The following is a 24,544-nucleotide window of genomic DNA, read 5'->3' on the forward strand; positions in this document are numbered from 1 at the left end:
TTCATTATTGGAGGGTACTGTAAACTCGAGGAACATTGATAATTTTCATCTCTTGAAACTGGTCGAGTTCGCACCCATTCGGTTTGGAACTTTTTTTTAATTAACTTTCATAGTTTCTCTTCGTTCGGCGTGCGGTGAAGTGTACTATGCGTTTGAGCGTTTTTTGACGTTTGTGTGTTTTTACTGTGAATGATGTGATGGTGTAGTTCGTTATGGCCTTTAGATATCGAGAAGATTTAGTTGGCAAACGATTTTTATCTGTGAGTGGTGTGACAAAAATTGATGTGAATAAAGCCTCCGAATGGGGGTGGAAAGCTGGTGTTATCAGAGCAGCATCCCACAAAGATAATAAGAATAGAGATCTACAGGTAATTTATACGATTATAATTTTCTAATTGGTGATATTTTGTTGGTAGTTTAAGTCATTACTTCGATGGTTAACCCGCCTTTACATTATGACAACTCTTCCCGGTTACTTCCGTATAGCGTATAAGTTTACGATTAGTAGGTACTAATGATTATGTATATAATAGGATACTTATGGGATATAAAGCACATTAGTCCAACAATATCAATCATTATGTAGGTCCTTGGGCAATGTACAAATATTTTTTTTTAAATATATAAGCATCCGATAATCACCTGTTTCTACTCAGCTAGTTTGCGTCAGGTGCATTCGTTCTATTAATAACATAGTATCATCATAGTATAACGTTAAGTATTATGTTTTAACCTAATTGTTAAATAATTAGAGAATATAAATGTCAATCACATAATTCTTCATGATAAAGCTTTTCTGAATAAATATGATCAATACAAGAATTTACATATTAAATTCTTTAGTAAATATTTATGAATAAATAATATATATGAAGGTGTGCAGTAAATGCGGCAGCTATACACACCACACTTCTTACTAACAGATGCCCTTTACTTCCGCGTCTAGTAGAAAAGTCGCAAAGGTTACGCAATGAGGTAGCACCGACAAATAAATCATCGACACTTGTACCGTACATCGGGATTAGGAGTTAAACAGAATGCACATGAGTTCATCGCCCCTTGTCTACCGATGCACCGGCCGTAACGTTGAACTGAGCCATGTTCGCCGGCCAGCCCAAAGACCAGCGACAAAAGAGAACAAAATCGATCTGCGAACGATTTGAAAAAATAAAAAATATCGGGCTCAACATCAAAGAAAATCGTTGGGATAGCAGCGTTCAGTTTACGGGTGCTTAAACCTGTTTAGATTCGAGAATTATTTTTGTCTTTATTGTTCAATCGGCCATCAAGAGGTTTAATAACCTCAGTGTATCACAGAAAAATAAACGAAACCCTGTTTATTTATTTTCACTTGACACAATGATAACTAGTCAAGCAGTCATTGCACTTTAAATAAAACATCCAATATGAAGTCTTGAAGAGAAACGAAGAAAGCGCGAATCAACAGAACGCGATGTTGCGTTCGCTCCAATCCAATGTTGTTCATTTATAAATAGACGCCGTCTTTCCATTGCACTGCTCTCCCGCCAAGAGTGTGAAATCACAGCCAACTAACGAGCACAAAGATTTCATTTGTTTCGATTACCTACTTGATATCAAGGCGATGCAGTAACATGATAACCAATGTTACACAATAATACGTAAGCTACAAACTTAAAGATGGCCAGTACTTATATTATGTAAGTATAGTTACTTTACGATAGTACACGATTTGTAGGAAGCACCGCTGCTCACGTTTTACATGCAATAATATATTATTTCTATTAAATTACGTTAAATATTCGATTTTATATAATTCTCGTGCTGTTATTGTATGAATTTTAGTTTTTTTTAAATCATTTTATGGCCTGGTAACGAGACCTTTAAGCCAATGACTTTAAGATGTTTTTGGTCAGCGATCAAAAACTAGAATTGACGCAGGTTATCCGATTTTTGACAGTTATTTTGAAGTTTTGTCTCTGGTCCCTTAGCAATCGACAGATGAGTGACATAATTTTTAACAGATTTTTATTTAAATCCATATATAAAATTCCTCCATTTCGTGTAAATAAACAAAGATATCACAGTTTGTTCATTTGTTGTACAATTCCTGCGAAGTCTTATCTTAGGTTCTTTGCGAAGTTTTATAGACCATTGTTCTGTCGCAGAGTTCTAAGGAGGCGCCATTGTACAGGCGAAAATGTCCCTTGTCTACAGTCAATGGGAAGTAAAAGGAAAATTAAATTTAATATAACCAGCACAAACCTTCAGTTGATAATGGAAAACATTAATTTAATACGACCTTCACAGTGAGATATTTTGATGATACAGAAGGTATACAAAATAATTTTTTTTTGTTTACTTTTGTAGTTCAAATGAAACTGCTTTTCCTGTCTAGGCCTTAGGTTTCCGATCAAATGATAAAGCAATGCTTGACTAGCTGTGTCCCACGATTTCACCCGCGTTTATTATAGCTTTCCTCAGTAATTGGGCTTTCTGACAAAAAAAGATTTTCAATGGGTGAAGCTGGGTGCCCTGAACTCTTAGCATTCAAAATTACCTTATAGTATACATTTATGTTGTTTCCCTTTTGTTTAACGAAATCCATATCAATTGCCCCACCTTTTGGTACTTCAAAAGGGGGGTACTTTTACATATTACCTGTTTTAAGGCAAATAAAAAGGTAGTTGCAATAAACAAAGTTATACATTTTAGAAATTGTTACAGTGCTGAGAGATATAACTATTTCTATATCAATTACACAGCTGATAGCAGAGTTGTGCAAGTGGCAGTGGCGTGCACAAAGATCGCTAGGGCGAGGGCGGGAAGTGGGTCAGCGGGGTGCGGGAGGGGTGGGCCCTTAGGCCACTTATCAAGCGAACGGGGCCGCTAGCGGGGAAAGCGTATCTTAGTTTTGGTAGATACAGTTTATTTAGCAATGGTATCGTTTGGTTTCCGTGGAAGTTGGGCGTTTTTCATCATGGACCACGTTCCAAATAACTTTTGAATAGCACTATATATGAGTGGTATGCCGCTAAACAAATGAATCTTGTTTTTTTCAATGTGCTACTATTTATACTACCTATTATAGCACACAGCGCAGTACTCATCATCATCAGCTATCGAACATGGAAATTAAAAAGGAAAACGCGTTATAACCATGACGAACAGCAACAATGGCGTAGGTACATATTTTAAACAAGAAACAAGTGTTGCTATATATAATAACTAAAATCCAAGTAGAGCCTGGGCTGTGTGAACCGTCCGTCGTGGAATTTGAGGTCGTTATGTTCTGTACTGTTAGGACATTACAGTTCGACATAACATTTGTGATGGAAGTAATCAAAATCAAAAGTTTTTATTTCAAATAGGCCTTTGCAGGCTCTTATGAAACGTCTAGTTGCACGGTTCCAAAAAGTGGGTCTCATGGAGAAGAACCGGCAAGAAACTCCATGGACACTCTTTTCAACAATGGATTAGCTTACAAAGACTCGGTTACAATAGTAATAATCGGCTGAGAAGTTTATATAATGCAAGGTATACAGAGATTCTATACAATGCAAAAGAAAATTGAGTTTTTACTATGTGAAAAATGAGATACACACACTTGCACAGCGCAAGTTGCCAGGGAAGCCGCACATGCAGAGATGAATTAGCGCCATACATCTTTATCGTCAACATAGTCTTGGATTTTATAATACGCTTTTTTAATTGGGATTCCTTTGATGACGTTTTTGAACTTTTTAGTCGTAAGATCAGTTACACACTTCGGTAGCCTGTTGTAGAATCCAATCCTAATCCCTAACTTTCGTAGTAACTGATCTGAAATTATCGTGGTTTATATGCACTTTATCCTTTTCACGTTTCTTTATAATATTACAGCGCCTTCACTGTTTACATATATGTTTTAATTGCTTTGCTTTGTTCCATTAGTCCTGTAACTATGTGTTACATAGTATTGCATTTCTTGCTTACCTTATCAATTTTTTTCGCACAGAGGTTCGCCAGTTGCCTGTGTTAATTATACTGTATTTCTGTATACTAGCAACGAACTGTTTGTAAATGTATAACTAAATACATAATATGATGTTCGTGAATATCTAAAATGACTAACTAAACCAGACCTAACTCCATTTAAATTACAGACTCAGGGTTTTATGTACAAAGTCATGAATCGCTAATCAAAGCGCTCGTTTGTGAAAATTTTATTTGACATACATCGTGGTATATAGCAGTCTAATACAGATCGGCTATCAAATGATTAGACCTTTAACTGCGCGAGTCTCTAATAGCATTGGATATTAACTAAAACTTCATCCGAATCACCTTAATGGCTGGAAGTCTTCCACATTCAAACGACATTTTCTTTTGCAAATTGTGGAACGAACCGGTCTTCCCTGGGAGATACGATCTAATTGTTTATAGAGTATACTCCTAATGAAATATAAACATAACAAGAATTGTTTAAAGAATTGCCTCATACATATATATATATATATATATATATATATATATATATATATATATATATATATATATATATATATTATATTATAAAATGAAGTCACCCAGCCTTGTTTGTTTGTATGAACGCGATAAACTCCCAAACTTCAAACGGAGTTTTGTTTGTCACTAATAAATAGATGGTTCCTCAGGCAGGTGTATCATTTATGACAATTGTTTGAAATATGGCGTTTTTTTTAATCTCGCATTTTTTTTTTCTAAAATACACGATGCTGCTGGCAGAACATATTTTAAAACTAATTAAAAAAAGCTATTTATATTCCTTTAAGATAAGAGCCTTTTTTACAACACACTTGCGTTCTTTCTGGCAGTGTAAATGTCTATGCGTGGCCGGTACAGGCCCCATATTCTATAGAATACTATTTTTATGTTTCCTAGTATATTTATATGTTACTATGTGTAGGTGTGATAGATTACGACCTCGCTAAAGCCCTTCGTAACCTGCGGTGGCCTCCATGTCCGTAAAACACGTTCTGATGAGCTCTTGATGAGGGTACCTTGGGCCAAAAACAACTTTCTAAATGTTTATTATTACGTGTTTTTATTAATTTAGAACTGGTAACATTTTTACTGCATTCATGGGGGGTGCATTATCCATTTGGCTTTCCTACGACAACAAAAGAAAATCATATAATTATATTTTTTTGTTTAGAATAAAATTAAAACAAAACCGAGCTTGTTGTCTCGAATGATTATAGTTAATTTTACATAAAAAACAACAATTATTTTATTCTATAAAAAATAAATCAGTGGCGCTACAATCTTTTAAGGTTTTTCTAATTATATATTTATACTTTGTTACCATAATATACATAATTATACAAATAAAACACAAAAACTACGTATGTTCCATAATCATTTGTCAATCTAATAGGCAAGTAGGTGATCAGCCTCCTGTGTCTGACTCACGTCGACTTTTTTGGGTCTAAGGCATGCCTACATGATTAGTATCGATGTTTTAATATAGATCGGTATTGTATCAACACTCATATTAAATAGTCGTGTCCTGAGTTTTACCGTACGAGCAAATGTTAAATCGTAGAAAGAAAGTTCATTGGTGCACAGGGAATCGAACCTACGACCTGAGGGATGCGAGTCGCACGCTAGGCTAACACTGATTTTTTCGTCTATATATATATATATATAAAATTCTCGTGTCACAGTTTTCGTTGCCGTACTCCTCCGAAACGGCTTGATCGATTTTAATGAAATTTTTTGTGCTTATCCGGTATCTATGAGAATCGGCCAACATCTATTTTTCATCCCCCTAAATGTTAGGGGTAGTCCACCCCTAAATTTTTATTTTTATTTTTTAGACAACATTTTTAATTTCTATTTTTTTATGATACAACATACAAAAATACATACAACCCCTCTACGATCAACCCCTATTTTTAATTTTAGTAGAATTTTTTATTGAACTTTAAAAATGTTTCCTATATAAATAATATACATGGCAAGACGACGTTTGCCGGGTCAGCTAGTTTTATATAAAATTCTGGTCTCTAGTTTTAGGCTTTAGTAATCATTTTTAACTGCTTTTGTATAATAATAATTTTCTGTTATAAATCTTACGCAAATACACATTATCCATACCGCCAACCAGTCCGCCTACTCTGTAAAATCGATACCGCTTCCAATAATTGACTCCGTAATTAGTATTGGGGCCCTAAAACCCTAATGAACGTTATTAAAAATGTCAACTTTATAATTACCGGAATATCCAAATCGAAATTACATAGTACGCTTGTTGGATTGAGTTAAAGTGTGTGTAGATCAGAAATAGCTTAGTTACCACCCAGTGCTCGACCCAAATACTTCATTGCTCTTCGCTGAAACAGTAATAGGCTAATAGGCACTTGCATTAATAAATTATGCATTAGTAACATTGTATTTAAGGTAGAGAACTATTCTAAATTACTAGGCGCATATTAAATGTTTTGAAGTGAAACTTCTTTATTGTCGTTGGAAATAAAATTACCGTAACATTTTCGGTTACGTGTCACATTTTTTGGTTACGCGTCACATTTTCCCGTTACGCGTCGCATTTTCCCGTTACGCGTCGCATTTTTCCGTTACGCGCCATATTTTTCTTATACCACGGTTGATTCGAAGAGATTCGAAGCGATTTATAACAAAAATATATAATAATGATAACAATGATATATATATATATACCAATAATTCTATTACAATCAATGAAATTCTGTTATGATCTTAGTAGTAGTAAAATGAAATAATTGTATTATTTGTATTCATGTCTATGATAATAAAAGCCATATGTTAAACTTTTTCTAATTTAACTTTATTTAACCTGTGAAGTTGCATATAGTAGATCATTCGAAAAATAAGGTCATAAATAAGATTCACTTCTCACGTTTGTATCGCTATGGAGACCCTCAACACCAGAGGGCTGGTTGCCGACCTTTTTGGAATTGATACGCTCTTGTAGAATCCTAAGTCGGATTAGTTCGGAAATACTTCAGTGGGCAGCTGGTTCCTCATAGTGGTGGTAAAAACGTTGTTAATGTTATCAAAAATGCTTTCAATTTCAATGAAAGGAAGTTTTTAGTGGATGCTTTATTATATCAATTGGATCTATGATGAGATGAGCTGCATGATGTCAGTTCTTCTGGTTCGTTCCACGCCCTTGATTTAGGAAATCCCAATGTGAATTATGTAGCATTTATTTTTTTAAAGTGTACATGTTACCATAATGACTTACATCACTTAACGTCCTCTGTCCCCCAAGTGGGGCAGAGGGTTGCCAGCGTTAAAAAACAGCCTGATCGTTCATGGGCCGGTCGCTTAATCTCATTAAATTACATTCGCCTCTGCAATGATGTCTGTTTGAGGCGTCCTTTTACCTTGAGGATTTCAGTCGAGGGCCTGCTTAGCAATTTGAATTGGCCCACCCACTTCCACATCCGCATTTTATAGACCTGTCAATCGGCACCCCATTGCATAGCTCCCATAGCTGATGATTAGAGATTCTCTTGGGCCAGAATATTCGACGATCTGGTGTTGTGTGGTGCTCTTAGTGACTTCCCACGTTTGGCAACCATAGAGCTGCACAGTCTTCATGGATCGAAAGATTTTGAGCTTGACTCGTCATGTAAAAGAATAAGAATCATTTGTAATTTAATAATACATAATGTATTTAGTTTCTGTATACATAGGAGCACATTACAATTCATTTACGACAATAGGTGTCCCAATAGCTACTAATTGTTTGCGTCAAGATCCCCAATCAACGTACAGTTTTATTTTTAAGTACCAGTTACGCCCTTTTACTTCCGTCACGCGTTCTAGCTCATGTTATGTATGTAATCATTATTTTATGTGAAGCATTTTAACGCGTTCAATTTGTGATAAGATTTTTGTGTTTCATAGTTCTTGAGTTGTGCATGGTAGACACGTAGAAATACAGGATACCAATCACATGAAATCATAAAAGTTGTGCAGGGAATGAAAGAACTGGTTTGATTTTTTTACCACGGAGAGTGTTCAGTGGAGTTGTTCGGATTAATACCTGCTGCTGAGTTTCATCATCAGACTTCTAGGCAGAATACGAAATACCTTGACGTTCGTCGTTCCACAACTGAGCGTTTTTGCCGCGCACCACCACTACGCAGCATCATTGATGTATTTCCAAACCAATTCGAGATAGGTCCCTTCGAGAACACTATTAAAAGGCCGGCAACACACTTGCGAGCCCTCTGACAATGTGAGTGAATGCGGCGGTATCACTTGACATCAGGTGATGCTGGCCATTTACCGCCTGTGACATAAAAAAAATATTTGTTTATTGTATTTCAGATATTAGCATTTATTGTTGACTGACTTTTAAATTTTGTTGTTGGTTTTGCATAGCAATTAAACATTGTTATCTGTAATTTTATTTTTGTTTATTTAGTTATGTTAGTATTTATTTTTTCTTACTAGGATTGTATATAAGAGATTGCTTAGATGAGGCCGCCTGTTGGCTCCTTGCTAATTTATGCTATGTGATTCAATATGTACTACAAACAAATGGTACAGTATTTCTTAACTTTTATTGTAATAAGTTTGACGGAAGTGAAGAGTCTTCCATCTCCTTTTTAAAGCAATATAATCGAAAGCGTCTCTATGGATCAATTCAATGGGATTTGAGCTGGCATATACGTGAATTCAATGTAAGAAACGTGGTATATTCAAAAATAACGATGATTTTTCGACTTGATATTTAATGCATACTGCATACTTAGTAGTTGAACCGGTTACAAGCTAAGTAGTTTAACGGATTCAGGTTTGTTGCGTAATTTTTTTACGTTCTCGACTGTAGTATGTTTTTCTCTATTGCCTAAATGATTTATTTTTAGTTTTGTCATTGTCCTATGGCAGCCTTCACATAGTGTAACGTAGGGTACGACTTCCGTATGTCAAAAAACGTATAGTAGATTACGCGCTGTCTCGATTTTAACACATAGCCTCATGAGTACAATGCGTGTTATTTTTATTTTATTTATTTATTAACACGTCGTTGCATACCTAAATATAATACAGTCGACATAATTAAATAAAACGGAGGCCAACTCGCGGCCTCATCGCTTTCGAGCATTTTCCTCCAGGCAACCAATGTAAGAAAGAAAAAACTGGATAAAGCCAACGCAAGAAGTGCGAAAATACATACGATATATAGACAAAACTAATATGCAAACTAGGCTAAAGCTGTATTGATTTCTTAAATCAGTTAATCCATTAGAAATTGAATTTCTTAGCTGAGTTGCACCGTTCTTCAATTATATACATATATACGAGTATAGCTACTCCTTAATGAGCAGTGTTGGCCTAGTGACTTCAGCGTGCGACATCCCTGAAGTGGTTTCGAGCTGTGCACCAATGGACTTTGTTTCTATGTGCGCATTTAACATTCGCACTAACGGTGAAGGAAAACATCGTGCGGAAACCGGTGACAGCTGTCAGGCAGACTGCCGATCACCCATTGCCTATTGGAGTAATAAATTATCATGAAATTTGAGAACTTGACCCAAAAAAAGTTAGTGCTACTGGTTTATTTACCTAATAAAAACCACTGTAAAAAATGAAATACTAGGAATGCGTAATGGCAAATAGTTCGATAAGAAATCGGACCTTCATGGACATTCTTAGCTGTCGAAGCGAAGCAGGAAGCCTGGTGAACACGCGACGCCACCTAACGGAGCGTGACGTGAATTAACTGTTATTTATACTTGCGGACCGTGTTACAACATACATAAACCTATAGGGCGCATTCTTATGAGATTATTGTACTGCGGTTGTGTGGATAGCCTTTTATTTCTGAATTTTAAAGGAACTATAGATAAACGTGGCTTGTGTCATCGTGTGGGAAATTTTAGTTTTAATCGTGATAACCGAAGGTTGGCACCCATCAGGGTTCTTTGATTTTGGATACAGCGTTTCTGAGCAATGATTTGATACTTCGATTGCACCATTGCGGAAGATTCTTTAACGTAGGTCACGTTAAAGTTGTATTTTCTCGAACCAGTCCAGGTCATTTTCGTCTCCTTATAACTTCGTTGTGGTTAAAATTAGAAGCCTAAATTTTCAGTTACCAAGTAGGGATTTTGTAAAAGAAAATATTTCACTTAATAATCACAGTATTTCCCCTATCCCAGTATACCCTATCCCAGCACGAATTTCTGTGTCAGTGTCTCGGGGTGGACTGCGGTACTGGAGCTGGAGCACTGAGGCGCGCCGGCCCGTAATGACAATTGGTTATATATAATATTAAATTAATATTATTTTATAATTTTTTTTTTCTGAAATGGATTACTTGACTTGCGATAAAATATATCGTGTAAATTTCAAAATAATGTTCTATATAGATTTTCGTCATAAAATGTATTCGAAGTGTCAAAAATTGGCTATGTTTGGATTTTCTTCTATCGAGCGAAGTTATTTAAATCGTGTATCGATCTTTCAAAATGGATACATAAACTACTCAACTCTATCATATATTTTTTCCATTTGCCATACTTTAAGAGACGATGACAAAAAATGGTCGAAAAAATGTGCTTTTTTGGAGTTTGGCGACCGGATAGGCCCTTAAGTGTTATAACTAGTCAAATTTGTTAATTTTGTCACTCACTGACAGCCCCACTGACAAGTGTAAGGCACTTCTAGCAGACATAGAAGCGTCATATTTAGAATACAATTATAGTTTAGTGTATAAATCAAGGAAAAAGTAGCATAAAAGATTTTTATTATTGATATGGTCACTGAACGAGGCAATACACATTTTGCTCTCTCAGGCTTTCTTAATTTTATTAGCGTAGCTATACCCTCTTTTAAGGTTGCTATACATGCATTTGTTACGTAGCAATTATCATTTAATTATTTCGCTTATATTCTATTGTTGTATGCGAGTTAAAAATAAAATCCTGCATTGTTTAACGGACCCCGATGATCCAGGAACCGTACAGTCACTATAAGGTTAGGTTAGCTAATTACGAAGATCAGTGTTGGCCTAGTGGCTTCATCGTGCGTCTCTCATTCCTGAGGTCGTAGTTTCGATCCCCGGCTGGGCACCAATGGATGTATTTTCTATGTGCGCATTTAAAATTCGCTCGAACGGTGAAAAAGGTAAAAAGGTTGTAGTGCCATTGATTTTTTTTAGCTAATTACGTAATAAATTGAGACAGTTTATTAAAAAAAAACCATCTTGATATGAATCCCACACAGACTCAACAGACTTGGGGTTTTACTAGTTTTTACACATTCTTCTGCGAACTAGCTAACTGTGGAACTCCAATTGTTTCAAATAAGAGTATACTCCACCCTCTAGAGCCTAACTAACTAAAAATGGGTGTATATAACTGACATTTTTTGGGTGTTTCGTACGGAAAAAAATGTTTTGATGGCATGATATAAACATAAATACAGAATAGTTTTACCGTTAATTGTAATTTACAAAACGTATGTATGTGCTTAAATTTAATTACTTTACCTTTGAAATTGTGGCAGAAAAGCGTGACTGCCAAATAAGGAAGTATATATTTACTTCTGGTGTTACATTTTCACTGTTTCCTTTTACATACATTGTTTATATTTTGTGTGTTTTATGTATAAATAATACAGTTCTTTTTATAGAACAGGGGGCAAACCGCCAACAGGTTCACCTGATGTTAAGAAATGATGAAATGTTAAGAAATGATGTTAATAATTAAGCCTTTGTTACTCAGGGACAATATAAATAAATAAAAATGTGTTTATTCATTATGAGTAGGTACATATATATGCATGTGTAAGATGTGGAAACCCTTTTAGAAAAAAAATACCTGTGTCTGGGTTGTTGACCTGTGGTGGGTTTAGCTCTTCCATAACAAACTTAATTATATTTATACATATTAAGACATTTATAATATATATATATATATATATATATATATTAGTAATATTAATTAAAAACATCTTTTATTTTAACCATTGCAACACACGCGTGAGTGCATGAGTGATAATAATTCTAGATATTAATAACATTGAAGGTGTTTTTTTAATCGTTCCTTTCGTTTGGAGATATTCGTTACAAAGACATAAATCTCTTTATAATATTTCAGGTTCAGTTTTCAATAGTTTCAGTTTTCAGTTCAGGTTTCAATAGATTCACTATCACAAACGCACTTACAAGCCTCCACGCATTGCAGGTGTCTATTGGCAGCGGTTAGTATTTAATTCTAAGTTAGCTATCCGGTTTTTGTCCCTTCCCTTAAATCAGCCTTTTATTTGACAGGCTCGCAAATTTAGTTCACAGTGAAAATCTAAATATCAATCTATATTACATAATTTAACGAACGACTTAATGCTATGTGGATATCTGAGCAATACGGTTAAGTAATTTCGAAGGCTATTAAACTAAAAGAACTTGAGGACGGCATTTGCTTTTTTATAGACAACATTGGAATCTTCGAATAAACAGAATTCTAGTTGATCGATTAAGCACATGGTCACAGTGTCTCGTACTCATATACTTGGAATTTTTCAATACTAATAGCATTTTTACTGTTTTATAATAACCGTGATTTACTTGAAGATAACAGCCATAACCAGCCGTGACCGTCGGCCTCGCTTGGTGAATGGTTGATTTGAAGGTTGGATGGTTTCTTTTCAATTATTTCAACATAAATTTTAATTCAATACTTTTGATAAAACTGATGTTTGCAACCTCAGTACTACGATTTCAAGTATTTTTCATACAATTTGTATCGTATCGTACTAGATCCATTTATTTACACTGGCTTCCCTGGCGTCGACGGCGTTGCGTAGTGATGTTGGGTCTCTCTGCATCTTCTACCGCAATACCATGGAGAGTGTTCAGAAGAGTTGTTCGGTCTAATACCCGCAGCTGAGTTTCATTATCGGACGTCAAGGCAAAATACAAAATACCATCCGTATCACCTGGACGTCTGTCGTTCCACAACTGAGCGTTTGCTAAGGCAGTTTTTGCCACGCACCACCACTATGTGGAACCAGCTGCTCACTGAAGTATTCCCGAAGCAATTCGACTTAGGGTCCTTCAAGAAAAGAGCTTACCAATTCTTAAAAGGCGGGCAACGCACTTGCGAGCCTTCTGGCAATGTATCGCTATCGGTATCGCTTAACATCAAATGAGCCTTTTGCCCATTTGCCTCCTATTACATACAAAAAATGAAATAGGCGTATGGTGTTATAAAAAACAATGCAGCATCAGCTGCTGCATATCTAAATCATGTATTATGTAGATACATGGTGCTCATATATTTAAATATTTCAATTTATTAAACCATGTGTTCTTTTGTATTAATTTTCGATTGGCCAGTTGTGTCTTGAAACTAGTCATCTATTCTAATTATTTTTATTAATCTTAGAGCAATAACTAACTGCTATAAGCAACAGTTAATTGTTAAGTAAATTCTTTTTGTCTCGTAATCAATGACTTTAATGTAATTATCACAATTAGTTCAACATACTCCTATATTCTGAATCGCCTTAAGCGTTTTGTGTTTATCACTCTCGTGACACTTAGTAAAACGTGACAAAACATTCTTTAAACTAAGAGACAAACAATAATATAAATCAAGGTATATAATATATTAAAGTAATCTTCGATAACCTACATCAATCAGCAGATTCAACTCCATCAGAGTATCACAGTGGTATGTTCCGAATCGTAAGTCAAAGATATTTTGGAAAATAAAGTAAATACTTTCTACGTATACGATTTCTGCTGTACCTAACACAAAACACGGACAAGTTGAGTTGTCCTTGATCCTCATAAATTTTAAGCAAAGAATTATTTCGATCAAATTTTTAACCGCAACATATTCAGTCGAGTTTAAGAGCAACGACGCTGTACACATACATATAGATACACAGATACTCAGACACATCAAAAATATAATACCCCTATTTTTGTGTATTTACAACATAAATTGTTGACATATATTTCATACGTGTAAAGACTTCTAGAGGGTAGCTCAGTAAGTTTTTAGAGAGGTAGTTTGAAATACTTTTTGCGTAATTATTTAAGTTAAAATGATGACATCTAAGATAAATTCTAGTCTGTAGTTCTGTTGTTTATTTCTTATTGTTGTCAATGATAAGAGGAACGTGGCATTATCATCACTATTTATAGTTATCACGAGGACAACACACTGATGTATGTCTCGATGAATACATATGCTAGTTACAACTATAACATAAATTTTCCATTGCTTCAAGAGTTAATACAAGGTTAAAGTGCTAGGGCACGCGTAAAGGTAATGTGGAACGGATTCTGAAGGTCAGGTCTTTTCGCCAATTTATACGACATCGCTTACACGACAGCAACTATAGATATTTTCAATACGGACCACTGACCATGTATTCGAACCTGTGCCATAACAAGCGCTTCCTTATAAAACCTTTCATCTCAGATGACAGACCCGATGACGTGGTTAGGTACACAGAAACTGATACAAATGGGTACAAAGCCCTGGTAATATTGCTACACGTTTATACTTATTTTTCACCAATTAAACAGATTAGTTTGTGGTGGATATTGGCACAATGTTAAATGAGATGAGTGAGAATTTCAAGCTAAACACTACAATAATCTGTTAATTCATACTCGGGTAAATGACGCCAGGGTTGATAGCACCAAAGATGCCTGATAAGAAGCAAAACAATAAGGCACTTAAAATAATCACTGAAATCACTTTGCGACCCTAATTGTCTTTGCCTCCCAAAAATAATACAATAATCATGCCATCGATATTCCTATTATCTTTATCATTTCTGACTGCACTTCCACGGTCCGCTTCACTAGATATTTGCGAACTAGCGAACTGTGGAATCGACTTCCAGTCTTCCCTGGGATATACGACCTCCAATTGTTTAAAAAACAGCATTCTCCGTCTTAAACTCCGGCAACGCACCCACTATAATGAGTGTCCATGGGCTGCGATGACTGCCGTTTTGGGATTCCCGTAGACTCGTCGTATACTATATTTTTAAAAAAGTTGATCGCAACTAGGGAATGCAATCCCGCTCTCGCGAGATCCCGTTCGAGATTGACGGGATTGGGCTGCAATGGTCAGCGGTTCTACACACATCCGCTCGGGACGCTTCACGCGACATTGCATATTACATAGGGTACATTGCAATGGACATTAGATGCCGGTTAGCAGATAGCACTCTTCATACACTTTAGAAGATACTCTTTTTTTAGAAGTTACTTACAAAATTACCAATTTTAATCTTTAATAAAAATCTTTGAGCTATACCTACTTTTGTTTTGATTATGTTCATGTAATTAAAATTGTTAGTTGTCTCGTTCGTAATATTAAAGGATAAAGGCTTTTGTTTTCTTTCAAATAATATTTTATTTTAATTAACCTCACTATCACAAACATGCAGTTTTCATCGTATTCAGTCATGTGAAATATTTTTTTTTAAACTATACGAGATCCCGAAAATTTCGGGATCCCGCTGGATTGATATTTCTAATCCCGCGGGATCTCGAATCGGGATTGCCTAATCGCAACACAGTATATTACATAAGCGTGAACTATGATATGTCATAAACGTATTTGACATACAGGACGTCTAAAAATCTTAACGTAATAAAAAAAAACCCTTTATAAATACAATTTCCTTTATTAATGTACAATTAACATTGTTTATCGATAGTTCAAATGTCAACGTTAATCAACGAAAAGACGGTAAATAAATTCGAAAGTATTGGAAATAATGGATTAAGTGAGATAAGTTTCACACAAGTGAACTTAATTCTGTTTTTGCACAGCATCACTATGTGGAACCAGCTGCCCACTGAAGTATTTCGACTTAGGTTTCTATAAGTAAAGAAAATTCCTTAAAGGCAACACACTCGCGAGGCTTATGGCATGAGACTGTACATGGGCGGTATCACTTAACATCAGCTGACCTCATGGTCCCTTTCCCTCTGTTTATAAAGAAAGATGTTTTTAGAAATCATACATTGCTACCTCCAAAGCATAAAAGCTATATCAGTAGAAGTAAACTACACTTAGTAATAGGCCAAATGTACTTTTGTAATATAGGTCTGGGCCTCAGATTTCTGTAACTGTTTCATGATCATTTGTCAATCGAATAGGCAAGTGGGTGATCAGCCTCCTGTGCCTGACACAAGCCTCACGATGGGTTCACCGTTCGAGCGAATGTTAAATGCCCACTTAGAAAAGAAGTCAATTGGTACACATCCGGGGATCGTACGTACGAAGTCAGGGATGAGTCGTACGCTAAAGCTAATAGTATAACACTGCTACTGCTAAATAGGTCTAATTAAACGGTTTTTTTTAAGAGGGTAAATCAACTTTACAAAAGTATAATTGAAGGTCAAATTCGCTGGATCATTATCACAAATACAATAAAACTATAAAATCGTTTCGTACAATCATAGGCAAGATTGTACTACGTTTATTCATGTTGTGGTAACGAAAGATTAATAAAACGTCAAATATATATATATATATATATATATATATATGTGAGACTACTGGTTTTTGACTGTTTCTTTGTGTTTATACTAACAAATAATAATCGTGCTGGATAGAATGTAGAAGAACAAAAAAGTGCTTATAACGCGGACGGTGGAGAAAAGAAAACTTGATTATTTCGGACACGGTTTAGGTATCACAAAAAAATACAAGCTGATCATACAAGCAAAATGGCAGGTAGAGGGAGACCTGGCCGTAGGCGCATGTCTTGGTTGAAAACCCTTAGACAATGGTTTGGTCATAGCACAAAGTCATTGTTTAGAAGCGCGGAAACTGAAACTAGCTATGATGATAGCCAGCCTTTGCAAGGAGATGACACTAAATGATGAAGATATTCGTTTATGTTTTAAATAAATATGTAGTTTTTTAATGAGAAAAAAGACAATATATAGCGATATCGTGCATTTATATGTAATTATTGTGAAATAACGGCCTGCTTGGGCTGGTACCTGTGGAGTTTAGAACCGGTTGTTCCGGCTCCAAGTCTAATACATAAACATAATTACGATCCATTTAGTTGGTTGATTAGACATCGGTACCGATGGAGAAAGTTACGATGTTAAAATCATCTTAACTTCTTGAATAACTCTCTCTCCGATAAGCCAGGATTTTATGGTATTTTTTTTAATTCAACTGTATTTAATAATGCTAACAGTCTTCTCCTGACACCACGTGTTAGTTTGCTTTATCGAGCTGCTATCATGGGGTAAGTAAAAGTCAAAAGAGGAAAGAAGTTCGTGTTAACACACGATGTGTTATGTGGCGGTATTGGAGAATTACGGAAATAGGGCCCTATTTGAAGAAGTAGAAAGTGCTGTTTCATCAATGGTCTTCACGAATCAATGAAAACGGTGCCAAAATTCCATGAATTGGGATTTGAATTGCTTCCCGTTCCAGCGTATTCTCCAGATTTCGCCCTCAGCGAGTGTTTCACGTTTTCAGGCCTCAAAATAATGCTCGCTTGGCAGATATTTTGCGCTGATGTCGCCGAAGTCGTTCTGGTATCGAAAAATTGTATTACTATAAGCGTATCGCTCTCGAAGGCTAAATTTAATAATCAAAACAATTTCTATCAAAACAATGTTTTTGTCTAAAATGCCGACGAACTTTTCAGCCCGATTATAAGTACTATTATGTTACTATTTATTTTATTTATGAGTTTTCTGAAGATTTAAAAGATTCTGCAACATATGCTCATTATTATAATTTTAGTTTCGTCATTTTGTTTTTTGACGGTGAAGCTTTGGAAATGTGGCTTTGAAAAAAGGACAAATTAAAAATTTAATAGCTTCATTATCGTATTGAGTCCCTGGTTCAATAACTGCGTCGTGATGGAATTCAAGTTTCATCGAAATAACGCAGTCGACTGTAACATACATATATGGTTAATAGATTTTAAAATTCATTGTTACACGACTTTCGTGAGTCGAATAATGTTATGCCAAAATAGATGCGGCCTTGTGAACTCTCATTGCGACATTCGTGGTAGGTTGTTGATCTTTTGCCTTGTTTTGTTTTCACAGACGGTAGACCCTGTTATTTCAAGTATTCAAAAATAAATACGGTCTTAATTCAAAATATCTTCGATGAATCTTTGCTGACGCCTTGACGGAGAGCAGTTCTGTAGAAAAAGTTATGGTCTAAAGAGAAATAAATATAAATAAATTAAAATAAAACAGTGGTCAGTTTCATGATCGTTTGTCAATCTAATCATCCACCTGTGCCTGACAAACATTGTTGACTTTTTATGTCTAAGGCAGGCCGGTTTCCTCACGATGTTTACTTCACCGTTTGAGCGAATGTTAAATGCGCATAGCCAAACAGTCCATTGGTGCACAGCCGGGGATCGAATCTACAGGAATGAGAGTCGCAGACTGTAGCCACTAGGCCAACACTGCTTACGTCTCCCGTTCTATACACATTCTACAATTTACCACTTATGTATGAAAAATTATTTGTGTACGAAAAATACTATTTCCTGTAGACAAACATACATATATAGTAGACCAAAGTGGAATTAGAAGCTACGTTTTATACCTTGATATCTGTCCAATATGATGTATTTGGTGTAATATATAAAATTATATAATAACGATAATTTCCGCATAGTAGTGCGCCGATGTGATAAGATAACATCAGGAAGTAACAGATAAATTGATTTGTAAAACAAAATAGGTTGAATGGTCTATGTCAATGAAAAATATTATTTTCTTTAGGTGCCATCTTATTACTAAAGGTTTACTGTTAACAACTTGAATTGCCGGGTAACTTTTTTTTATACTTGGGGGAATGCATTGTGCCTAGGGGGTTAGGGTACCACGGCGCGACTGCTGAGTAAGTAATGGTGGTAATGTAGGTCTCGTGATGGTGCATTCGTACTAAAACCCTAAGGCACCACCAACAAGCGCCTCAGGCGAGATGCGGTAACAACACAGTCAAAGTAAAAAATCATTTATTCATATAGGTAACACAATGTAAACTTATGAACGTCAAAAAAAAGGAATAAACATTGAATGCTTTTTAATTTTACATTTACTGCCATTTCTCAAATCAAGGGCGTAGAACGGAAGACAAGAACTGGCAATGAACTCTCCGCCACTCTCTTTACTCGCAACACTTCCAGCGGAACCTTATCCGCTTCCCGACACAAGCGGTACCTCTCCACGTCGATTGTTAGTTACTGAAGATACTTGGCAGAGCAAATATGTTTCACAGACCGAGCCATTCGCTGCTAGGGGAGCTCGGGACCAGTCCTTGCAGGGATCTCCATCCCTTGCATGAACCTCTGCTTCCCCACTTGAGCACTTTATAGCTGGCGAGGAGCCGAGTATCTTGCGCTAGTCAAAAAAGATACTAGTCTAGTTTTTGTGATTGTAGTTTCTGTCTTTTCCTAAAGAGTAGTAGTTACAAAGAAACACTTTATAAGTTTACTAAACACAAGGTACGATTCGTCGTTTCCAAATTCCTAAAGAGTGACGTGCTAATATGAGCTTTTTAGTGAGCTTTTTAAATGTTATATATGTTAAAGATCTTTTGTTAACACACTCAATATTTGAAACTTGTATAAAATACAAGCCCGTAGAATATCCAAGGGGTTTTAATATGCAACCCCAATCCGTAGCTACTCCAAATGAGTGTCGAAAAGTAGGTCAAAATGCGAGGGCTGGAATTGGGCCGCGCCCTAGAGGAGATCGGGGTGCCTATAGGCGTGCTTTAACTAAAGTTTTTAAACCTCAATTCTGTGTATATGCAGTTTTTAATTATAGGTAACTATAAATATTTCCATTTTATATATTTAATATTTCTATTTAATTGAGTACGTATTTTCCGGCTGCCGATGTTTAATTGTTAGTTGTTACCTTTCTCTGTTACAGTGTGGCATCTAGTTCTCATCTTTTCAAATGCATTGCAATAGAAAAACAATAGTTATAACGTATATATTTTGTATTTCTGATATAAGGCTATTAATAAATAAAACTATAGATATTTAATGCACAATTTTTTAAATATTTTTCTGAGTTTACAGTTTGTAGATTTTTAATTTTAAATACCACAGCATGAGTGAAACTTTATTAAGATCTGACTTTATTAAGATTATTAATTTTTTTGTCTAATTGCGTGTTTCTTGCTGAGAAGCAATGTAGGTATGTATTATTAGTTACAAAAAAGGTTAATGCATCTAAGAAAAAGAGTTGCCAGCAAACGAAACCAGGATAGAGAACTTTAAGATGTCATCATTGGAGAATCGCAGATAATTTATTAGTTTGCATTTAAGATATTTAAGATTAAGGTTGATTACCCCAACGGGTGCCCTTGAGATGACCCAGGGTGAATTGGATTCGTGTATGCGGTGATTTTAGTTATTTTTGACTATGTATTTGCGTGTTGTTCCCACGAGAATGTAAGTGCGTGCTCCTATTTCACCATGCCTACTGATGTCATGTGGAACATGGTGTGATGGTTGCAGCTCCTTACAAACGTTGTGTAATACAAAAAAAACATGGCGATTAAAAAGAGTGGCGGAAAGTTTATTGCCAGTTCTTCTCTTCCGTTCTACGCCCTTGATTTGAGAACTGGTAGGTAGGTAGGTAGGTAGGTGGACTCAATTTCCGCACTTAGACACGTAGTCGGTCCGTTGTGCGTAGAAGCCCTGGCTAATTTAGCCAGCCCAACTCCTTCCAGAAGCACAGAAGTCTCCCGGGCACTTCACAGGCTTCGCGGAGCGACCTCACTGTTCCGAGGATTTTTGTACGTTGATTAGCCACAGCCTCGCATTCCAGGACTACGTGGGTGACTGATTCCTCTGCGCTGAAACAGCCTCTGCACAAGGGGCTGTCTGTTGCGCCTAGGACGAAAAGATGTTTGTTAAGGAGACAATGGCCCGTGATTGTTTTGAGATTGGTTCTGTTCAGGTTTAGAAGTCGCTTAGTAAGTTGCGGGTTCACAGCCGGCAGAGCCATTTTGGACTGTTTGCAATCTACACTTCGCGACCATCGTTGATTCTGGACTACAGTGGATCTCTGGCGAATCCAGGTTCGAACTAGCGAGAAGGGCAAGGGGAGGAGCGGATGCGGGCCAGCAGAATTGAGAAATGGCAGAGATTTGAGAACTGGCAGTAAATGTAAAATTAGAAGCATTTAATGTATATTTTTTATTGACATTCATAAGTGTACATTGTGTTATTTTTGACTCCAGAAGAACGCCTTATGGACATAATTCACCGATTTCAAGAGCATCGATCTCGATCATCGATCGATCGTTTCTGATAAACGAGCTAGGTCTGGATAGTTGCTCCCCTCACACTTTGAAATTGATTTTCCTCTAGTTTTTTTTTATAATTTTATTTTTTCTATCTCTTGTCGTATGTTATGTTTGCCTATAGCTTGTCATATTAAATATTGTATTTTATTTTTCTTGTACACTGGTACTGTACCGAACGTTGGCAATATTTTAAAAATAAATTACTGACAATTCTAATCCGATATATAAATGTTCTTGAGTCCTACTACGTATGTACTATGTTTATAATTCTGCTTGGTAATGACACGAATTGCGAGCCGTCATCGTCATGCCAATAATTGAAAGTGCCTGTACGTCTTTTATATTGGATCAAGTACAGAGGACACTATGTAAATAGTACATAGATGTTATATTGTTACTAATTTAGATATTCGTCATTATGTAGTGCAGTGAGACTTAAAAAACCTTTTTAGGTCTGGTCCTCAGATGTCTGCATCTGTTTTATGATCATTTGTCAATCTAATGGGCAAGTAATTGATCAGTCTTCTGTGCCTGACACACGCCGTCGACTTTTTGGTTCTAAAGCAAGCCGGTTTTCTCACGATGTTTTCCTTCACCGTTCGAGCGAATGTTAAATGTGCACATAGAAAGAAATTCCACCAGGGCCTCAACCAACGACATCAGGCATAGGATGCGCGCGCTAAACTCACGAGGCCAATACTGCTCATAAGAGCATTTAAGTATAAAATGACAAAACAAAGGAAAAATACAAAAACAGGATATGTCATCAACATTCTCATATATATGTATATATATGATATTAATTCCTAATGTACTTTTTTATGAAATCAATACACCTTTAGCCGATTGGATTATAAACTAAACTAAAAATTACACGCTTTGTACGACTCTTGAGTCTATAATATCACTGTAAAGACAGTAATGTAATAATGATAATGAAACGATAGTTAGTTAAGAGTGCGTTAAGAACATTAATACATATATATATATTAGTCCTAAATAAATTATATTTCATGATATGAGTGAGTAACAATTAATGAATACCGTATAAACATTGCAAAAACATTTTATCCGTAAACACACCAACAAACTGCACTTACGCAATTCACAGTTTATCACGTTGCCTCACGTTCTTTTTACCAATTTAGTACTTAATAATAATTACAATTGTTAACATTTTTGTGTTGAATATCTTTGATATTTGGTCTTATAAATCAGTTACAGTCCAACAACGGTTTTCCTTTGTTTATTTATTATTATGCGTACTGCATACTGCACTGAAGTATCAATTCAACTTAGGCTTCTATAAGAAAAGAGCGTACCAATTCTTAAAAGTCCGGCAACGCACTCGCGCCTCCTCTGGCATTAAGAGTGTTCATTGGCGGCGGTATCAATTCAGATCAGATGAGGTTCCTGTCCGTTAGCCCCCTTTCTATAAAAAAAATTTTGTTATTCAAAGGAAATATCGCTTGCCTCGGGAACAAAGTCGTAAAGCACTGTTACGACTTTTTAAATGTTTTCTCATTTTTGATTTCCTTAATGAAAAACTTAATTTTTTCCAAATATTTAACATAAAAAGCACGCATCTTAAGCATATTTATTCTACGTAAAATGTAATTTTACTCATCTGCAATAGATCGCAAAAATTAATAATTTTTACGGTTATTACGATTAAAATTTACGTAATTCTGTCAAATAATCATATAAGTTAATGCGACATTCTAAAAATAAATAAACAGTATATCTCTGTTTCACTAAGGTCATAATATTTCCTCGAAAGGCGTGGTAATAAATTATTACGATCTACACATTTGTCGTAATGGGCGGTTACTGTGTCCTCCGCAATTATTTTTAAACAGTAAAACATTCAACAAAAAAACCCTTTTGCTCTTCAGTGTAATTAGATTAATTACTGTAATATACAATTAGTTATTTTTAAACTAATTACCATTCATTTGATGTTTATTTTTGTATATCTAATGTAAAGAGTATCCTTGTAATGGTAGCATTACCATTTTTACATTCCTGAAAAAAAAATGGTTTAAATTTTACGAATTTTGTCCTCGAAGCAATCAATATATATATATATATATATATCACAACTGACGCAAAAATTAAGAAGAAAGAAGTTTAGTATTTATGTAGGTACTAATGTAAATATGTATAAAAATACTTTTTTTATTTATACAGAAGTAATAAATTCTAAATCTAAACGTTCTATATTAGTCTATGAAACTGTTAACGCCCGTATAATTTGGTAGCCATAACTATAAAGAGTGGTGGCCCTATGGAACTGCCCGGACCGGAACCTGGCAATAGCGATGTGTGCCGCGTGCGTTGACCGCAGGGAATGCATCGATGCGCGATCAACTCGCGCGCACCCACAGCTGTTCTTGTTTATCGAGTTAATTTCAACATTTTAATAGACCGTGGTTGAAAATTATATGATTTTGTCGTAGATTTTGTGAATATCAGAATTTCTATATGAATTATAGTTTCACCAGTTCTTAGATGGAAAAAAGTCTGATTCGAGGCTTGATCATTCAAAATAATGATCACAAATAATTATGTAAATGATTATAATAAAATATTATAATATTGTCTTTATACGTGAGTAATTTTTAAATTTCTGGTAATTGTGGAATAGTATTACGTCCGTTGTAATTTGTTAATCAGATCAATTTCATTTCCATAATATGTTCCATAAGTGTTTATTACTATAAGTATCTTACCGAGGCGCGTTATTTTCGCAAACATTATTGTTTATCTCGGGGTCAATATCCTCCGATAAACACAAAAGTGTTATGTTACCTTTTAATAAAAATATTCAAATGGGAGAAATGGAAAATCATATTAAGCATTCGTATAAACGTAGTTTAAAAATAAATGATCTCCACAGTGTAATAAATATATCAAATTTTCAGTTCAAAGACATCTAAATTGAAAAAACTTTCTCCAACGATGTCATTTGAATTGAATTTTTCTTTGGAAATTTCATTTATTATTGTTTGGCATTCACGAAGATACTGGGATCAAACGAGAATCAAATCAATTTTCAATTGCACTACTACTAAACATACAATATTATTTAATTAAAAAAAATCCATGAACTCCATGGTGGTGTTTGATCACATCTGTGTCTCGGATGAGCAAACGCTGACGATTGATTTTTTTTAGTTAACCATTTTTAATGCAAGCTCTGTTTGCCTGTTAGCAATTAGTTTTTAAAATACATAATAAGAATA

At 35.4% G+C, this 24,544-nt stretch overlaps 1 protein-coding gene across 1 annotated transcript in view; it reads left to right on the forward strand.

Moving 5' to 3' along the window:
* Positions 1-66: 66 nt before the first annotated feature.
* Positions 67-24,544, forward strand: part of LOC123720840 (lysine-specific demethylase 3A) — a 137,070-nt gene continuing 112,592 nt past the window's right edge. The window contains exon 1 of the mRNA XM_045677629.1: positions 67-368. Coding sequence (XP_045533585.1) covers positions 213-368 — 156 coding nt within the window. The 5' untranslated portion in view covers positions 67-212. The remainder of the gene's footprint in view (positions 369-24,544) is intronic.

This window comes from Pieris brassicae, chromosome 2 (genome assembly GCF_905147105.1).
Source record: "Pieris brassicae chromosome 2, ilPieBrab1.1, whole genome shotgun sequence".
In the NCBI taxonomy this organism is placed as follows: domain Eukaryota; kingdom Metazoa; phylum Arthropoda; class Insecta; order Lepidoptera; family Pieridae; genus Pieris; species Pieris brassicae.